The sequence below is a fragment of the Sphaerodactylus townsendi genome, linkage group LG01 (assembly GCF_021028975.2).
Source record: "Sphaerodactylus townsendi isolate TG3544 linkage group LG01, MPM_Stown_v2.3, whole genome shotgun sequence".
In the NCBI taxonomy this organism is placed as follows: Eukaryota; Metazoa; Chordata; class Lepidosauria; order Squamata; family Sphaerodactylidae; genus Sphaerodactylus; species Sphaerodactylus townsendi.
Window position 1 is genome coordinate 192,666,806 of NC_059425.1, and position 19,675 is coordinate 192,686,480.

A 19,675-nucleotide genomic window follows, 5' to 3' on the forward strand; every position below is an offset into this window, starting at 1 on the left:
AACCCATTTTTCCCCTGAACCACATGACTGTTAATTTTCACCCTGCCATTTTCCCCACAGACATAATATTCCGAGGGAAAACCGGGATCAAACATACGGGGTTGTTTGTATCTCGGTTTCTTCCTTCGAACGGCTGCCCCATCAGCGTGTTCAGGCCAGGAGGAAGAACTCCAGTGAAATATGCACAAGCCCCTGGTTTGTTTTCATTTTCCACAGGAACGCTTACGTTTACCTAGTTTACATAGATTCCTGCGCATGCGCGAACATTCCCATTTTTCTGACATTCTGATTGGCTGTAGCTGTGGGGCATGGAGAGAAGGCAGCGAGGTGGGAGAAATAAACTGGTCTGTCTCCTGCGGTGTTTTCCTGGGAGAAATATTCGGCTCGGGCTTTTAGAAGAAGAACCTCCAATTTTATCATTTTTTAAAGCTGTGGGATAAGGGAAATCTTGTGAGGCGGGCCCGACTTAGGCCCAGAAGCCATGTGGAAGTCATGGCCGAATGAGGATGTTTCGCCTCCTTATCCCAGGATATTTTGTCCGTGGGGAAAACGCCCCTGTGGGGCAATCAGAGTTGAGAAAGGCTCTGCTTTGGGATTTTTCACTCTGGGTTTTTTGGCAATCTGAAAATACACAGGAAGAACTCAGAGTGGGGGGTGGGATGACATGAAAGCAACAGCAGGCAAACCAAACAGCCCATAGGGGAGGGGAAAGCCAGATGCAATCCAGAAGCCAGGCTTTGGGGCAGGGGGGGGGGGGAGAATCCCATGCTGAAAAGCCTTTTGTCTAGAGGTGAGTTTCTGGAGACTCCTGAGGCATCAGTTACCTTAAAGAAATCTGCTTGTGTGATAATGTCTAAGACCCCGTTGCAGAGTGTGAAATAATGTGAATTTCCAAATGTTTTACAGGGATTATTCATTCTGTTGTTTGGCATTCTCTGGGACAGAAAGGTAGGGAAAGAATCATATTAAAACAGCCAAGTTTTACAGTTATAAACCTGCTATCACCGTTTGATGCGGGTTTTAATTTTCCTTTAATTTTCAAACCTGCAGGTACGAGAAGCCCTAGTGAATAAGTACTCGCTGACCAGATGGAGTTCACAGAGCTCAAAGGTAACGTCCAGTCCAGGAACAAAAATAACTGGTTGGTTCCAAAGGGCCCTTCTGCAGACAGATGGTGACTTCCTTTCATAGAAGAGCTGGTTTATGTCTTGTGTGACTCGTGCGTTCCCTGAGAAAAGAGATACTAAATCCAAAGATTTCCTTTTCAGTGGGAATTTACAAATCCTCTTGGGTAAGTGACAGATGAAATGTGAGATAGAACCTACCGGTGCCGAGTCCAAGTAGTTATAGAACATCGGCAGTGGCTGTTTTCCTTCCACTTTGAATCCAATGTTGTATTTGTGTGTGTTTCAATTAACTGAAGAGCTCTGTGGCAAAGGTTGGTGTGCTGCAGTCCTGCAGCCAAAACCTGTGTTCAATCCCAGCAGAAGTCAGTTTCAGGTAGCCGGCTCAGGGTTGACTCAGCCTTCCATCCTTCTGAGGTCAATCAAATGAATACCTAGTTTGCTGGAGGCAAAGTTGTAGGTAGCTGCAGAAGACAGTGGCAAACCACCCCGTAAAACATTGGCTGCCTAGTAAATGTTGTTATGTGGGTCAATAATGACCCAGTTCATGCACAGGGGACTACCTTTACTTTTTCCAATTAACTATGAAACAGAAATGGATATCTACCTAAAGCAGTTACTTCCTATGTATTTAAAGCCATAATTGAATCAGAAGAGTTTTAAAGCGGTATGTCGTGCACCTCTAGCCAGCCTATGTCACATCATAATCCTTGCATTCTCTTCCAATGGGCTTAATTCTGTGGTTTTTCAACTCCTGGCTTTCTGTGTACATGATATTATTTAAGGATTTCATTAAAAGAATATTAATTGAATACAGAAGATGAAAGGGAAAAAACCCACAATCTAAATCTGGTTTAATCCAGCTGGCTTTTCTACTGGCGAAAAAGAAAAAAAATGGGATGTCCACCAGAAAGGCTTTGCTGAGGATCATGAGACCCGTGCGGACAAAAGGCATCCAGCATGGGAGTGGGGTGCACATTGTAAGAAAAGGCCTTTGGCCGTTTGAATGAATGAAAAAGCTTACTGGATCTAACCCAATGCATGTGCCAGTCACTGGAGGTCCAAGTACCAGCATGATGATATTTGTCTCGTAACAATGCAGTAAATTCAGCAGTTACTATATTTATGCCTGTCCCCCTCTCCCCACATCTGCGGATATCTTAATCCGCAGATCAGGGCCACATCAACACTTGGCAGATTTTCCTATATTCTTGGGGGATCCCCCTGCAGGATTGCATCTTCTAAAAATATATTGGAGGGTTTAAAACGCTCAAAATAATAATAATAATAATAATAATAATAATAATAATAATAATAATAATAATAATAATAATAATAATAATAATAATAATAATAATAATAATAATACGAGGGATGTAAACATAGCATTGATGACAATTGAAACAACATCCATCAAACAAACTAATCAGCTCATGTACAGTATGGCACTAGTGGTCACAAGAGAACTGGGCAGTGAAATACCTAAACCCAGGATAAATCAACCATCAAAACCAAAGTGGAAAATTAGACTGGAACAGAAGATCAGAAAACTAAGATCAGATGCCAGTAACCTGAAAAATATGAAAGAACAGGATCGTGAAAGAATTAATTAGAAGGTACTGGCTAGACACTAGAACAATTGAAGAAGCAATGGAGATCACCAAGCAACAAATAACAGCCACAGCGAGAAAAATTGAAAGATATGAAGCAAGAAACATCCAGTACAGACAAAATCAGCAATTTCGTTCAGACCAAAGGCATTTCTACCAAAGCCTCAACACATCAATCTTGAAAGCAAAAACCAGAGAAAAATGCAACACTTCAGTTTTGGAAAGATCTGTGGGAAAACAAGAAAGATTACAACAGTAAGGCGCAGTGGATAAGAGATTTTGAGAAAGATGTTGACCAAAAACAAATGCAAGAGCTGGAAATAACAGCTGATATGATAACAAATCGAAGCAAGAAAGTGAAAAACTGGACGGCACCAAGACATGATCAATTGCATGGCTTCTGGCTCAAATACCCAACCAGTTTGCACCCGGCAATGGCCAAGCAGTTCAATGAAGCCATGCAAAATGGTGAAATCGATCAATGGCTAACAACTGGGAAGACATACTCTGATTCAGAAAGATCCAGCCAAAGGAGCAACACCTGGAAACTACAAGGCCAATAACATGTTTACCCACGATGCTCAAACTGCTCACTGTGGCATAATAGCTTAGATAACATCATGGACTACTTGAAACAAAATAGCATCCTGCCAATTAGCACAAAAGCGAACAAAAGAAGGAGCAGGGGTGCAAAAGATCAACTCCTGATAGATAAAATTATAATGGAGAATTGCAAGAATCAAAGAACAAATTTGCATATGGTCTGGATTGATTACAAGAAGGCATTTGACTCACTGCCCCATAGTTGGATCATGAAATGCTTGGAAACAATTGACATCAGCAAAAACATTCGAGTATTCACTGAAAAAGTGATGAGACAGTGGAAAACTGAACTGACAGTCGGAAATGAAAACTTTGGAACAGTCAACATTAAGCGAGGAATTTTCCAAGGTGATTCACTATCACCTTTACTGTTTATCATTGCCATGATCCCACTAACAGTAATTTTAAAGAAAACAAAGTTGGGCTATGAAATGGCCAAAGACTCCAGAAAAAAAAATTCTCACATTTGCTGTACATGGATGATGTGAAGCTGTATGGCAGGAAATCAGACACAGAAATCCAATCACCTAGTAAGCACGCAGTCCAAATATTCCAGCACAGACATTTCTGGATGGGAGCTTCTGGCCTGGAAAAGTGTAGCTACTGTGGCAATAAAAGAGGGGCAAGAAGGCAGCTTATAAATACATGGGCATTCTTTGCAGCTGGATAACATCAAGCATGTAGCGCAAAAGTGAAGACTGTGGTCAGCAGAGAAGTACACCCAGAAGGGTCAGGAAAATTTTGAAATCCTAAGTTAAGCGGTGGGAATACCCACCAATGCCATCAACACCTGGGCTTACATATACACGTCATCAGGGTACACTCGCGGGGAATCATCAACTGGACACAGGCTGAGTTTGGAAGCTTATTGGATAGAAAAAAACTCAGAAGCTTTTGACAATGCACCACATGCCTTACACCCGCGCAGTGATACTGATAGATTATACCTTCCCTGGAGATCTGGAGGCAGGAGAAGCTTACTGCAAAAAAGTACCGCAGCAAGCAGTGGAAGAGGAGAAGCATGCACTGGCCGATTATGTGAAGGAAAGTCAAGAACAGGCATTGATTGAAGTGAAGAACAGACATTTGCTGCAAACCCAGAAAACCAAACAAGAATACAGAAAAAATGTGATTAAAATGAGGACTGAAAGCTGGCACAACAAAGCACTGCATGGCCAATTTCTGAAGAAAATCAAAGACAAGGTGGATAATGAAAAGACCTGGCTGTGGTTAACACAGGGGCGTAACGAGGCAGCCCTGGGCAAACTGTAGCCCTGGGCAAAACCTGAGTTGGATGCCCCCCCCCCCCCCCATGGGCGGCCTCTCCACTACAACCAAATTTATTTTGGACCAGGACATTGGTGCCTGCAGGGGGCACAGTTTTTAGGCTAGTGGCACCAAATTTTTTGGCGTATCATCAGGAGACTGTTCCTTATGCTACCCCCCATGTTTGGTGAGAGTTTGGTTCTAGGAGTCCCAAAGTTATGGGACTCCCCTGAAGGGGGTGCCCCTATCCCCCCATTACTGTTTCCAAGGGGATCTAATAGGAGATAGGGGCTACAGTTTTGAGGGTCCATAACTTTGGCCCCCCTGAACCAAACCTCACCAAACTTGGGGGGTAGCATAAGGACAGTCTTCTGATGATACGCTGAACATTTGGTGCCGCTATCCTAAAAACTGCGCCCCCTGCAGGCCAAAATGGAAAACCACTAAAAATACCCAAAAACGAACCCAGCATTTTGATGCCCCCCACAAGGTGATGCCCTGGGCAGCTGCCCACCTTTCCCAACGGGCATTACGCCAGTGGGTTAACAACTGGAACTCTGAAAAAGGAAACTGAATCCCTGATTTTAGCCGCCCAAGAGCAAGCCATTAGAACAAATTCGATCAAGGCCAAAATCGAAAAATCCTCAGATGATGCAAAATGCAGATTGTGCAAAGAAGCTGATGAAACTGTAGATCATGTCCTCAGCTGCTGCAAAAAGATTGCCCAGACTGAGTACAAACAGAGACACCACTCAGTGGCCAAGATGATCCACTGGAATTTATGCTAGAATTACAACATAAGAACAGCTAAGGACTGGTGGGAACATTGAATAAAGCCAAGAATGGCACTACCAATAATAACCAGCTCAGAGGAAGTTTGAAAGAAGCACAAACTGGCACATCCATTCAAGAAACTTAAAAAAAACACCAACCACCATAAGTCCAAACCACTATCCCAAAGGTTTGTGCTAGAAAGGGAGGAAGAGAGGAGCCAAACAATATTTTTGTGAATATCATTTCTTATTTCGCCAAGTGTCCATTTCTTTCCACCCACATCATTTCAACAAGGCCACTTGTGTGTTGTCATAGCGGAGTCCTGAGAATACGTAACGAAACAACTTATTCACTAAAGTTTAGATTTGAGATGACCCTGGCAGCCTTGCATAGTTTTAGCATTTTGACATTTCAAAACTCTTTTAAGTTGAAACACTGATTGATGTCACAGCAGGTTTTTCTTTTTTAAAAGGAGGCTTTATTCCTGAAGTTATTTGACTAAAATGATCATAAATTAAAACACAAATAGATCACAACCACAGCCTGAAAAAAATGCAAGGTTGTTTTTTTTTTTTGGGGGGGGGGTGTAAGTGCCATCAAGTCATAGTCGACTCATGGAGACCCCAGCGTGGGAGTTTCAAGGCAAGTGAGCAGCAGAGGTGGTTTCCCATTGCCATCCTCTTCAGAGCCTTCCTTGGTGGTCTCCCTTCCAAGTAGTGACCCTGCTTAGTTTCCAACATCTGACAAGATTGGGCGAGTCCATGCCACATTCCCTCCCCTGTGCAGAGTTAGGTTTGCCTAACCCCCAAATCTGCATAGGGTCAATTTGCTTATCTAGTGGCAGTGGAAAGTGTCGTCCAGTCACAGCCGAATTATGATGACCCCTTGGGGTTTTCTAGGCAAGTGACTATCGGAGGGGATCTGCCGTCGTTTTCATTTGCAGAGCCTTCCTTGGTGGTCTCCCATCAGTCCTGCTTAGCTTCTGAGACCTGGTGAAACCAGGCTACGCTTTGCTGCCTTCCCTCCTCCAAGCTTTTAATGGGCCCTTTTTTTCTCTCTTGCAGTCATCCCAGGGTCTCTCGGCTCCCATGCTCTCCATCAGTTCTCCCTTCTCCAAAGCATTTAACAACTTGTTTGGCAAAGCAGGTAAGTGATGATGAACAGGAAGCAAAGCACAGCAAAGGTGGGCCCTTTGAAAGTTAAACCCGGATGCTCAGGATCAAACCCAGATGCTTTGGATCAAACCAAGAAGTGGACTTTCAGAGGTCCATAATATGAATGCAGTAAAAGACCCATCCTAGTTCCTTAGACCCAACAGCCCCTTGCATGAGCACGTGAAGTGGCCTTATACTCAGTGATGCCATTGGTCCCCCAAGGTCAGTCCTACCTGTTCAGAGTTCCCCCAGGGTCTCAGGTAGGGCTGTCCTAACTGGAGGTGGGGGGGGTGTAACCTGGGACCTTCTATGTGCCAAACGGATGCTCTCCCAGTGAGCCAGAGCATGCACAAGTGAGGCCCCAGCCTGCTTGCTTTCAGCAGCTTCCTTGAGACCCAGAGAGGTAGAGAAGTTTGGGTGTTGGGGTAGGATTGATGAGACCAGAAGTTCAAGACCCTCCCACCTCCTGCACCCACCTTGGAAGCTCACTGGGTCGTGTTGACCAGTCACACACTCTCGGCCTAGCCTACCTCACAGTGCTGTCATAAGGATAATACGGAGGAGAGTCGTGTGTGCTGCCCTGAGATCCTGCTGCCCTGAAGCCAAGAATGGCTGCTGACCGGATGTGCTCCTCTTGGTGGCCCAGCTTCTGCCTTAAGGATGTTGTAACAATAAAGAGGGCTGCGGCCTGTTTAATTCCAAAGATGTGTCCTGTGATTATTCACAAGAAAAGCATCTGCACATCTGGACGCAATTAGACTCATAAAATCATAGAATTGGAAGGGGACGTACAGGCCATCTAGTCCAGTGATGGCGAACCTTTTTGAGACCGAGTGCCCAAACTGCAACCCCAAACCCACTTATTTATCGCAAAGTGCCAACACGGCAATTTAACCTGAATACTGAGGTTTTTGTTTAGAAAAAATGGTTGGCTCGGAGGCGTGCGTTACTCAGGAGTAAGCTTGGTGGTAGTTGTTGGCTTTGCTTTGAAGCAACCATGCAACTCTTTGAACGGGTGAATCACGACCCTAGGAGGGTTTACTAAGAAGCAAGCCACACTGCCAGCAATCGAGCTTACTCCCAGGTAAAGGATTGTGCTTTAGTTCTTTGCATGAAAATCAGTGGGGTTTAACAGCACAACAGGGTTACCTACACTGCTTCCCCAAAACTAGGTCTTAGGTTTAATGCTAATAATCGAGCCTAGCGGCCCAGGCCAGCCTAGATGTGTGGGTGTGTGTGGGTGTGTGTGTGTGGGTGTGATTTCCCCCCCACATGATGAACTCTGTTTGTGTGTGCCCACAGAGAGGGCTCTGAGTGCCACCTCTGGCACCCGTGCCATAGGTTCACCATCACTGATCTAGTCCAACCCTCTGCTCAAAGCAGGATCAGCCTCGAGCATCCCAGATAAGCAGTTGTCCAGCTTTTGCTTGGAGGCTGCCAGGTGTCCCTGAAGGCTGGCGTCTGCCCTTCCTAGGCCCCGGGGAGAGCAGGAGCCAAGCTCCAGGGATGCGGAAGGGACTCCACGGCGGGCGGCGGCAGCACTTAGCCCTCCCAGGCTCCCTGGGAAACTACCCTTTGAAACTCCTCTTACATATCACTGAGCGGCATCTTTTAAATGTCCTTTTGCTTTTGCATTACAGGAAAATATCAAGTCTCTTCCACAGAATCACCCTCTTTATCTTCTGAAAACACCTCCAAAGCGTATTCTTTGCTGACCTGATTACGGGGCACTTGCCTTTCTGACAGGCCTCAGGGTGTTGCTTCCCTCCAGATAAAGCAATCAGGAAGAATCGATGAATAATGGAAATTTTGCCTGTGCCTCTGTTGCAACGTATTAAATGCAGCACGTTATCTCTCCGGTGCACCATGTGACACGGGGGCAGTGAATGTTAAGACCATCTTTGGGCAAGAAGCCTGTCAGCAGGGTGGGCTCTGGCGTGGCCAAATGCTGGAGGCCTTCCTGCCCCAGGGCACTGGCGAGTCCCCCTATCCCTGAGGTCATTTTGGCCTCAATCTAGTTGCAGTTGCAGGTTGCACATAACAAGGGGTGGCTGCAGATGGTGGCCTCGTTTCCCCAGCTGCACCAAAGATGCATCCCAGTGTTCAGCGGGTTCAAGTAAGCATCACCTTGTGAGAGGGGTGGTGCACCTACCACAATTGTGCATGTGGCCATGTATACAGGAGGCAGTTCACGCCCATGGCTCTCTCTTGCTGCCCCAGAGCTTTGGGGAGGATCCCCCCCACCCGACACATTGTTTAAAGGAACTCTTCTAGGGTCTCGCTTTCAACCTTTCTAAACTGTCTCTGATACAGAAAGAAGCACTTTGTTTTTGTACTATAGAAGAGTGACCAGCTATACAGATATGAAGGGAACCTCTTTTTCTGTATACATGTAAATATATGTATTTATGACGATATTCAATAAAAGCTGCTTGCACAAGGCTTAAAATGTGACTCAGTATTCCGTTTATAGTAGCAAAATGAGATAGCCAGGGGCCCTTTCTGTACAGCACCAATAAAATGTCTTGTAGATGTTTTGAAAAGATCCATTTTGGCTTTTTTTTGTCTGCATAGCATGGACAAATGAAGTGTTGGCAGGGAAAGCCCAGAGGGGCGGGGGGCAGGGGGGACGCACCAGGCGTGTGCCCCTGTGGGGGCGTGGTGGGGGTGTTTTGGGGTGGGGGCATTCTGGGGCAGGAAGGGGCAGAGGACGCACCAGTGCCCCGGGCGCTTTCCCCCTTTGCTACGTCTCTGGGAAAGCCCGCCCCTCCCCATTCTCAGTTTAAGTTGCTACTGAGCAGTTCGTGCCCACCATTTTCTTCCCTCTTCTATATGCTGCTGCCATTTGCAGAATGTTTCCATGAATTTTCCTCTGCTTGCAGCTCACCCATGCCAAAGGCGTATGGGGGGGGGGGGGAAATGGTGCCCAGAGACAACTCCCTCTCCAGGGGGCATGGTGACTTGTGGTACAATAAAGCAAAAATTCATAAAGAATTTTCAAATCACTATGTTAGAAGGAGTCTGTTCTTGAGTATGGTTGAGATACAAAATATTTATTGCAAGTATAACTCCCTTATGGTTGTCTCCAATTGAAGCTTTCAAGAAAGTTTTCAAGAAAAGGAGTGAATATGCAGGAGAAATGGCTTACTTAACAGAGAATTGTTGTGGAATTGGAATGAGAAATGGGAGCCTAAACCACTGGATGAATTAAAAGATATAGTCAAAAATTGGTTTCATTATTGTCAATTATTAGAAACATTTAAAGCAGATGTAACGGGGACACTTATATTCAAGGCGAGGGAGAGATATATGATCCCACCACTAGCCCTTCAATTGTAACGGGACGGGTGGCCTGCAATCAAGGTTCCCACTAATCTGACCAGTGGGGTTTTCCTTGGCCACCCAAAATATCCCAGGCTAGTGTTCAGGGATCTTCTTTTTATTCTGCTGCCACCTTTTTATTCTGCTGCCAACTTAAAGAAACACTAGGAATCCCAGAAGCTGCAGCTGGCTGCCAAATATGATAAAGGGTCCCACCTCACATTCACTCTTGGTCTGAGGGGAATGTCCTTCAGAGTCCCATAAACAAAAATGGAGGGAACTCCAAATTGGCACTCTTCAATCTCTCACACACAAATGCAGGCTGACACGAGGCTAACTTGAACACAATAATTGAAGTTTATTTTGAAAACAAAAGAAAGGCTTCTTCAACTGGCTCAGAGAAGTACTAACGCTTGATGGTTTCAGAAGAGGTTCTTTTCACTTCGAAAATTACAGAGCTTCAAATGTTTCGTAGGTTTCACACAGACACAGACACACGCAGGTGTCTTCAGGAACGATTTTCCTTTAGTTCACTTTGCTTTTCCTCACAGACAGACACTAGTCCTTTCTGATCCACAACCCACTGAATACACTCACACAGCCTATGCCCAGTGAGATTCAGGCGCACATAGCCTCCCTCTCTCACCCTAATCCCAATTTGGCTTCACCGCCTCTGGACCGGGCTTTTCCTAAGACTGGTGGTACACAGTGTTATGGCAGACTCTATGTCTGGACAGTCTTCACTGTCAAGCCCCTGACTGGCGCGTCACCCTGCACCAAACTCAGGGCTTCCTCTCTCTGACAAGTCTCCTCAGCCAGCAGAGTGACTGAACTTCTGTCAGCCAACTCGGCTGAGACAGAATCCTTCAGGTCAGACCTGACAGACCGCTCTCTGCCAAGCTGCCCTTGCATGCCACCCCTCACTCCCCTCCCCTTCCTTGCATGCCACCCCTCCCTCCCCTCCCCCTCCCTCCACTAGGGTGGGTGGGCCAGGTCCAGATGCCTCGTCCCCTCCCTTGCATGCCACCCCTCACTCACTCCCCTCCCTTGCATGCCACCTCTCACTCCCCTCCCCTTCCTTGCATACCACCCCTCCCTCCTTCTGATCTCTGTGTCAGAATCTCTTCAGAGAGTGTGAATCTCCTGACAGGCTCTGCTCTCTCTATTTATGCTGTCAGCACTTCAGCTCCCCCTATCCCTGGCCAAAGGCAACCGTGCCTCTGCTCGACCAATCAAGTGGGTTCTCTTGTATAGTGGAGCCTTCTCTTTAACTCTGGCTGACACTAAGGCCTTTTCAGCAGGCCTGCTTCACACCGGCCCTTCAGGGTGGGGCAAGTCCGTTACAGCAGATAACAAAAATATGTGCAGCAGCAGCCAAGTCCTGAATCTTCTCAACCAGTTTCATGAGTGATTTGTCAGGATTCTCTTCTAAATTACTCATCCTTAGCCATTTAACTGCAGCAACTAGGCCTTGGCTCAGGATAGCTACACAGCATCAGGCGGTCCACACACAAAAATGTAGAACAAGGTGTTGTCAGCATATTACTGGCACCCAATTTCCAAACAGCAAAAGATATCTCCCAAGGGCTTTATTGAGAGATAGAACAACATCCCTGTTTGGGTCTAAACCATCACCTCAAACCTTGAAAAAATCCAATCAGAATTTATCCACCAAATGCTGGGTTTTCCCAACTCGGTGACATATGCCAGCATTTGTCTCGAACTTGGTTTAAATTTTATTTCCACTAAAATCTGGATACTCACCTTCAAATATTGGCTCCACATACATTTTAGAGCCAAACCTGACTCTCTTTTACAGGCCACGCAGCCTGACACTTTTTGCTCCACGTGGGACCAATACATCTATATAAATAAAAAGCAAAGTGTCCGTTTGTTTCTTATCGTTGCTCTCCGAAACTACTGGACCAAATGCTGTGAAATTTTCAGACAACATTGCTCACTTATCTGAGCGTGTTTTCGCCTCCTCACATACTTCGCATATCTCACCTGTGCCAGGTAAACTGTCCTTTCCCCAAAAAAACAGTGCCATCTTGTGGATGCTGGGGCTGCCAGCAGGACCTGGTTCTCAGTGCAGACGACGCACTCTGCCTCTCCCACAGCAACTCTGCTCCCTCTCTGACTCGCTTGCTCCTACATTGAAATCCCCGCCCACGGCCGACAATGTGCATGACAGAAGCTGAGGCGGCCCAGGTGCGTAGCATTTCTCTAGAGGTACTGGCCAGACAGAAATTATCTAGAAAACAGTCACACTTACACATTAAGCCTCTGCCCTCACCTCCTGGCCCTCTCCCTGAATGAAATATTACCTCAGAACGCATAATCCACCCCACTCTGTTGTCTCACCAAGCCTTAGGAACATAAACCTCTTACAGCACAGACTGGCATTCTTCAGACCACGCTCATCATGACCACTGATGCCATTGGATAAGTAATACAATCATTGCACTGCTAATTATATATTATAATCCAGGATAACTAACAGACTATGTTGCAAATGAAAAAAAACCCCTTCCATTACAGATTTTAACTGCCTCGAGCGCAGTATCATTGGCAGAATCATAAAAACAGTTCACATAGCCACTGTACATATTTGCGGGGGGGGGGGGGGGAACTAGCCAAATACATTCATTCTTAGCCTGATTAAAATGATTACGCAGAAGAATGCTGCAAAAGGTTTCCCCCCTGCATGCCAAGTGATCACAGAGCATATAGGTTTTTCTGCAGCAGTGGCGTTCCTTCCTAGGGACAGGGGGTACCCTATGTCCCCGGGCGCCCCCCATTTGGTCACGTGGGGGGGCGCCAAAATTTCAGGGTCATTTGTGTTTTTTTTATTTTTAAGTGTTTTTTCACGTTCCGGCCTGCAGGGAACGCATTTTTAAGGCTAGCGGCACCATAATTTCAGGGTACCATCCAGGGACTGTCCTGATGATACCGCCCAAATTTGGTGTTGTTTGGTTCAGGGGCAGCAAAGTTATGGACCCCCAAAGGGGGTGCCCCCATCCCCATTGTTTTCAATGGAGCTAACCTGAGATGGGGGCTACCCATTTGAGGGACCATAACTTTGGTCCCCGTGAACATAACTTCACCAAACTTGGGTGTATTAAGTTGTATTAAGATGTACTAAGTTGTATTAAGGTGTATTAAGGCAGGTGTATTAAGGTGTATTAAGGCAGGTGTATTAAGGTGTATTAAGATGAAATAAGGCTGGTGTATTAAGGTGTATTAAGGTGCACTGGCAAGTGTATTAAGGTGTACTAAGGTGTACTAAGGCAGGTGTATTAAGGTGTATTGAGGTGTACTAAGGAAGGTGTATTAAGGTGTATTAAGGTTCACTAAGCCTGGTGTATTAAGGTGTACTATGGTGTATTAAGGTGTATTAAGGCAGGTGTATTAATGTGTATTAAGGTGTACTAAGGGAGGTGTATTAAGGGAGGTGTATTAAGGTGTATTAAGGTGTACTAAAGGAGGTGTATTATGGTGTATTAAGGTGTATTAAGGTGTATTAAGAAAAGTGTATTAAGGTGTATTAAGGAAGGTGTATTAAGGTGTATTAAGGTGTTCTAAGTTGTATTAAGGTGTAAAGGCAGGTGTATTAAGGCAGGTGTATTAACGTGTATTAACGTGTATTAAGGCAGGTGTATTAAGGTGTATTAAGGTGTATAAAGGTGTACAAAGGCAGGTGTATTAAGTTGTATTAAGATGTACTAAGTTGTATTAAGGTGTATCAAGGCAGGTGTATTAAGGTGTATTAAGGCAGGTGTATTAAGGTGTACTAAGGTGTACTAAGGCAGGTGTATTAAAGTGTATTGACGTGTACTAAGGAAGGTGTATTAAGGTGTATTAATGTGTACTAAGGGAGGTGTATTAAGGTGTACTAAGGTGTATTAAGGTGTATTAAGGTGTATTAAGTCAGGTGTATTAAGGTGTGCTAAGGTGTATTAAGGCAGGAGTATTAAGGTGTATTAAGGTGTACTATGGTGTATTAAGATGTATTAAGGCAGGTGTATTAAGGTGTATTAAGGTTCACTAAACCTGGTGTAAAGGTGTATTAAGGTGTGTTAAGGTGTATTAAGGCAGGTGTATTTATTAAGGTGTATTAAGGCAGGTGTATTAAGTAGCATAAAGTAAGCCATTAAGAGCGTAAAGTAAGCCCTTAAGAGGGAAACTTAACCGGAGCCGTAAAGAGTAGTTAACCCAGAACCCTCCTGGCAAATAGCGTAAAAGGTAAAATAGCGTGAAAGCCATTAAGAAGGAGGCGATAAAAGTAAGCCGTTAAAAGCGTAAAGTAAGCCGTTAAGAGCCCACTTAAGTAGCGTACAGTAAGCCTCTTAAATAACGTAATGTAAGTCATTCAAAGTGTAAAGTAAGCCGTTAAGAGCCCACTTAAGAGCCATTGAGAACCCTCTTAAGAGACCACTTAAGAGCTGTTGAGAACCCACTTAAGAGCCCACTTGTGGGCTGTTAACTGCTTACTGTACGCTCTTAAAGGCTTACTTTACAACGGCTTACGTAAAGTGAGCTCTTAATGGCTTACTTTACAATTTTAATTTATGCTTCTAACGGCTTTACGGTATTTACCTTACGCTACTTAAGAGGGCTCTTAACGGTTCACTTTACACTTTTAATGGCTACTTAAGAGGGCTCTAATTTTCTCTGTGTGAAAGGAGGAATAACCAGAGGTGGGATCCAGCAGGTTCTCACAGGTTAAGAGCCGTTAAAAGCGTAAAGTAAGCCGTTAAGAGCCCACTTGAGAGCCATTGGGAACCCTCTTAAGAGACCACTTAAGAGCCATTGGGAACCCTCTTAAGAGCCCACTGAAGAGTTGTTTAGAGCCCTCTTAGGAGCCCTCTTAAGTAGCATAAAGAGCATAAAGTAAGCCCTTAAGAGGGCTCTTAACGGAGCGTAAAGCCGTTAACAGCCCTCCTAAGTAGCGTAAGCTAAATAGCGTAAGCCATTAAAAGTGTAAAGTAAGTCGTTAAGAGCCCTCTTAAGTAGCATAAAGTAAGCCATTAAAATGTAAAGTAAGCCGCTAAGAGCCCTCTTAAGTAGCGTACAGTAAGCCATTAAGAGCCCTCTGGGGATGGGGTGGTATATCAAATAAAAAAATAAAAATAAAAAGTTGCAACCAGCTTTCAAGACAAGAGATGAATAGAGATGGTTTGCAGATCTACTTTCAATGCACTTTGAAGCTGGATTTTACTGTGCGGAATAGCAAAACCCACTTTTAAAAATTGTAAAAGTGGATTTAATGTCCATTATTCTGCATGTGCGGAAGGGGCCCGCACCTGCTGAGCTGAGGTGGGTGACATGGCCTTTTTCAGTGATGGCATCACTGAGCAGAGGTATATGGCGTATAGGGGCATGGGGTCACCCATGTCCCTGGGCGCACACCTTTCTGCCACATGGGGGCGCCCTATAGGCCACATAACAAAACAGAGTGTGCCCCAGCTGCCCACCACCGGGCCCTGCCCACCTCAATGGCTCTTAAGTGGGCTCCTAACGGCTTACTTTACACATTTAATGGCTTAATTTACGCTACTTACGCTACTTAAGAGGGTTCTTAACGGTTTAAGAGCCGTTAAAAGCGTGAAGTAAGCCGTTAAGAGCCAACAAGAGGCATTGAGAACCCTCTTAAGAGACCACTTAAGAGTTGTTTAGAACCCTCTTAGGAGCCCTCTTAAGTAGCATAAAGAGCGTAAAAAAGCCCTTAAGCGTAAAGCCGTTAACAGCCCTCCTAAGTAGCGTAAGCTAAATAGCGTGAAGCCATTAAAAGCATAAAGTAAAAGCGTAAAGTAAGCCATTAAGAGCTCACTTTACGTAAGCCGTTGTAAAGTAAGCCTTTAAGAGCGTAAGAGGGTTTTCAATGGCTCTTAAGTGGGGTCTTAACGGCTTACTTTACACTCTTAACGGCTTCCAAGAACCACGGGCTTACACTCCATTTACACGTAAAGTGTCGCTAAGCAGCCCTCTTAACAGATGGTATGCCGCTAAGAGCCGCAGCGTCAGCCGCTAAGAGCCCTCCTAAGCAGCCGCAGCCATTAAGAGCGTACAGTGAGCCGTGAAGAGCCCTCCTAAGAGCTGTTAAGAGCCCTCTTAAGTAGCGTAAGGTAAGCCATTAAGAGCCCACTTAAGAGCTGCTGAGAACCCTCTTAAGAGTGTACAGTAAGGTGTATTAAGGCAGGTGTATTAAGGTGTATTAAGGTATATTAAGGTAGTTGTATTGAGGTGTATTAAGGTGTATTAAGGTGTATTAAGGTGTATTAAGGCAGGTGTATTAAGGCAGGTGTAAAGGTGTATTAAGGCAGGTGTAAAGGTGTATTAAGGCAGGTGTATTAATGTGTATTAATGTGTATTAAGGTGTATTAAGCTGTACTAAGGGAGGTGTATTAAGTTGTATTAAGGTGTATTAAGGTGTATTAAGGCAGGTGTATTAAGGTGTATTAAGGTGTACTAAGGTGTATTAAGGTGTATTAAGGCAGGTGTATTAAGGTGTACTAAGGAAGGTGTATTAAGGTTTCTTAAGGTATATTAAGGTGTACTAAGGCAGGTGTATTAAGGTGTATTAAGGTATATTAAGGCAGGTGTATTTAGGTGTAAAGGTGTATTAAGGTAGGTGTATTAAGGTGTAGAAAGCTGTACTAAGGCAGGTGTATTAAGGTGTATTAAGGTAGGTGTGTTGAGGTGTATTAAGGCAGGTGTATTAAGGTGTATTAAGGCAGGTGTATTAAGGTGTATTAAAGTGTACTAAGGCAGGTGTATTAAGGTGTATTAAGGTGTATTAAGGCAGGTGTATTAAGGTGTACTAAGGCAGGTGTATTAAGGTGTATTAAGGTTTATTAAGGTAAGTGTATTAAGGTGTATTAAGGTGTACTAAGGGAGGTGTATTAAGGTGTACTAAGGTGTACTAAGGTGTACTAAGGTGTATTAAGGTGTATTAAGTCAGGTGTTTTGAGGTGCATTAAGGTGTAAAGGCAGGTGTATTAAGGTGTAAAGGTGTACTAAGGTGTATTAAGTTGTATTAAGATGTACTAAGGTGTATTAAGGTGTATTAAGGCAGGTGTATTAAGGAGTATTAAGGCAGGTGTATAAAGGTGTATTAAGGCAGGTGTATTAAGGCAGGTGTATTAAGGTGTATTAAGACAGGTGTATTAAGGTGTACTAAGCTGTATTAAGGCAGGTGTATTAAGGTTTATTAAGGTGTACTATGGTATATTAAGGTGTATTAAGGCAGGTGTATTAAGGTGTACTAAAGGAGGTGTATTAAGGTATATTAAGGTGTACTAAGGTGTATTATGGTGTATTAAGGCAGGTGTATTAAGGTGTATTAAGGTGTACTAAGGGTGGTGTATTAAGGGAGGTGTATTAAGGTGTATTCAGGTGTACTATGGGAGGTGTATTATGGTGTATTAAGGTGTACTAAGGTGTCTTAAGGTGTATTAAGGTGTATTAAGGCAGGTGTTTTAAGGCAGGTGTATTAAGGCAGGTGTATTAAGGTGTACTAAAGGAGGTGTATTAAGGTATATTAAGGTGTACTAAGGTGTATTATGGTGTATTAAGGCAGGTGTATTAAGGTGTATTAAGGTGTACTAAGGGAGGTGTATTAAGGGAGGTGTATTAAGGTGTATTAAGGTGTACTAAAGGAGGTGTATTAAGGGAGGTGTATTAAGGTGTATTAAGGTGTACTAAAGGAGGTGTATTAAGGTGTATTAAGGTGTACTACGGTGTATTATGGTGTATTAAGGCAGGTGTAAGGAATTCCATAGAAGCAGAAATAAAAGGCTTTTTGGATGTAAAAGTCCGTTTATTAAGACATCTTAGAAAGCTCACGTACACGTAGTGGCAGGAATGACACTTCCCGCCAGAAGCACAGGTTATAACACCATTCACCCCATCCCCCCTCCTGCTTCCCATGGGAACGGAGTCTTCATCTCCGCTGCAAAGATAAAGTCTCCGGCCGATGAAGCTGGCCCATCGCCCGGGCTGTGGAATGCACTCAAGGTTACTTCACCGCATCGAACACTATTGAATCCTTTTAAGCAATTCTCTGCCTCCCTTAAAGAAGACCCCTCCCCCCAGGTTTATGCGCGGAAAGGCTGCGGTGGAAAAGCAGAAATAAGTGGGGGTGGGCGAAGCCAATATTTTCGGAATAAACCCATTGATTATACCTGCAGAGGAATATCACACCCAAGAGACTAAATATTGCAAGCCGCCATGACAAAGCTTTGGTAAGTCCAGGGATATAGCGCCAATTTCAGAGTGCTTGTGACCATCAATAATGAAGTCGGTGGGGCCCTCCGGCGGGTCGGTGGCTAGGCATCGGAAGCGGGAGCCTCCCTTGGAGCAAGCTGGAATGGGAAGACAGGATGAATGTTACTGAAGAGAGTTAGGGCAAATCTAAGCTGGCAGTGACACTCATACTAATCACTTTAGTAATCTGAAAAGGTCCCACCGAATCTGCCAAGTTTGGTAACAATTTATGCACGCCTCTAAGATTTTTTTTTGTAGACAAATACAACCCAAGAGCCCACACGCAGAGGGAAATCCGAAAGGTATGTTTCGCATCCGCTTTGCAGCTTTTTTTTGGGAGTCCTTAGTTTGTTGTGGGCATGGTTCTGGACCGCTTTTCCATCCCTCGGCTAGGGATGAAAACCATTGTTGAAACTCTGAGGGTCCAAAGCTGCCGCTGGTAGTTGTGGCAACGGGCGGGAAGGAGTCGAGCCAATTGCGACACGAATTTCAAAGGGGGGGTTTCTTTGTACCTCGCTATGAACCGCATTAATGGTTATAGGCGCATTTCTGCAAACGGAATAAGCTCGCACCAATTGTCTTGGTGGTGAAGCTGGTGTAACAAATCGTGAAATACCGCTCTAGGGTTCTGTTCGTTCTCTCCGCTCTCGGCCGTCATTACCACTTTGAACGCGGTAGGGGGCGGCGACGTCAAGGGCGCCCCCCAACAACCCCGCAAAAAACGCCTTCCAGAACTTCTTCTTGAAATGAATTGGGGGTCATGGGTCGGCCTAGAATCTCACCTTAACGGGGCTGAAATTCTGGAGACGGTAAACATGTTGGAATGAACAGTCGTACTAAACTTAGGATGCCGGAGGGGATGTAGCACAGTGGAAATAAAATGGGCTTGTTTAGAAAAATAAGTCCACCACCACCCAATACAAACCGTGAGTTGCCATGACTTTCGGGTAAACTCCGTAATAAAATCCATGGAGATGACTTCCGGCATGGAGGCCACCGGAGAGGTTTCAACAGTCCATGGGCTTTCCCGATGGTTTTGGCTTCTGCACAAACCGAGCAGCCCTTAATGTACAGCTGCCTCAATGTCCCTTACAGCATTGGCGCGCTACCACCAGAACTGTCGGCGGGCCAAATGCAGAGTTTTCAGAAAGCCAAAATGTCCAGCCGAAGCTGGCATCGCGTGGGCAAGCTTCAAAGAAACCTGCTTAAGGGAGGGGAGGCACGGCATACCAACATTCCCCTCCGCCAAAACTCCATTCCTCCAAACGCAATTCAGTCACCTCCTCCGCTTGAGGGCTCGAAAGCAGCCCCGGCTTCCCTCGAAGTTCCAGAGGGAAAGGCGAGAGACGTAACTGGGAAATGGGGGGTGAAGGAGGAGTAGACGCTTGAGGATCGGCAGTGACAGCCAGCCCCAACTGGGAGTGGGGAGAGAACAGTGCGTGGAATGTTCCCGTGTGAGCAGGCAGCTCCACCCTCCCTCCCTCGGTAGGCGCTGAGCGCCGCCAGCCAGTTTTATTGGTCTCTTCCGGGGAAAAAATGGACTGTAAAAAGAGAA

General features: G+C 45.0%; 1 protein-coding gene across 1 annotated transcript in view; it reads left to right on the forward strand.

Moving 5' to 3' along the window:
- The window catches only part of ADGRF5 (adhesion G protein-coupled receptor F5), a 62,923-nt gene extending 53,943 nt beyond the window's left edge, over nucleotides 1-8,980 (forward strand). The window contains 4 exon segments of the mRNA XM_048506664.1: nucleotides 907-948; nucleotides 1,051-1,110; nucleotides 6,442-6,523; nucleotides 8,172-8,980. Coding sequence (XP_048362621.1) covers nucleotides 907-948; nucleotides 1,051-1,110; nucleotides 6,442-6,523; nucleotides 8,172-8,251 — 264 coding nt within the window. The 3' untranslated portion in view covers nucleotides 8,252-8,980.
- The last annotated feature ends 10,695 nt before the right edge of the window (nucleotides 8,981-19,675 follow it).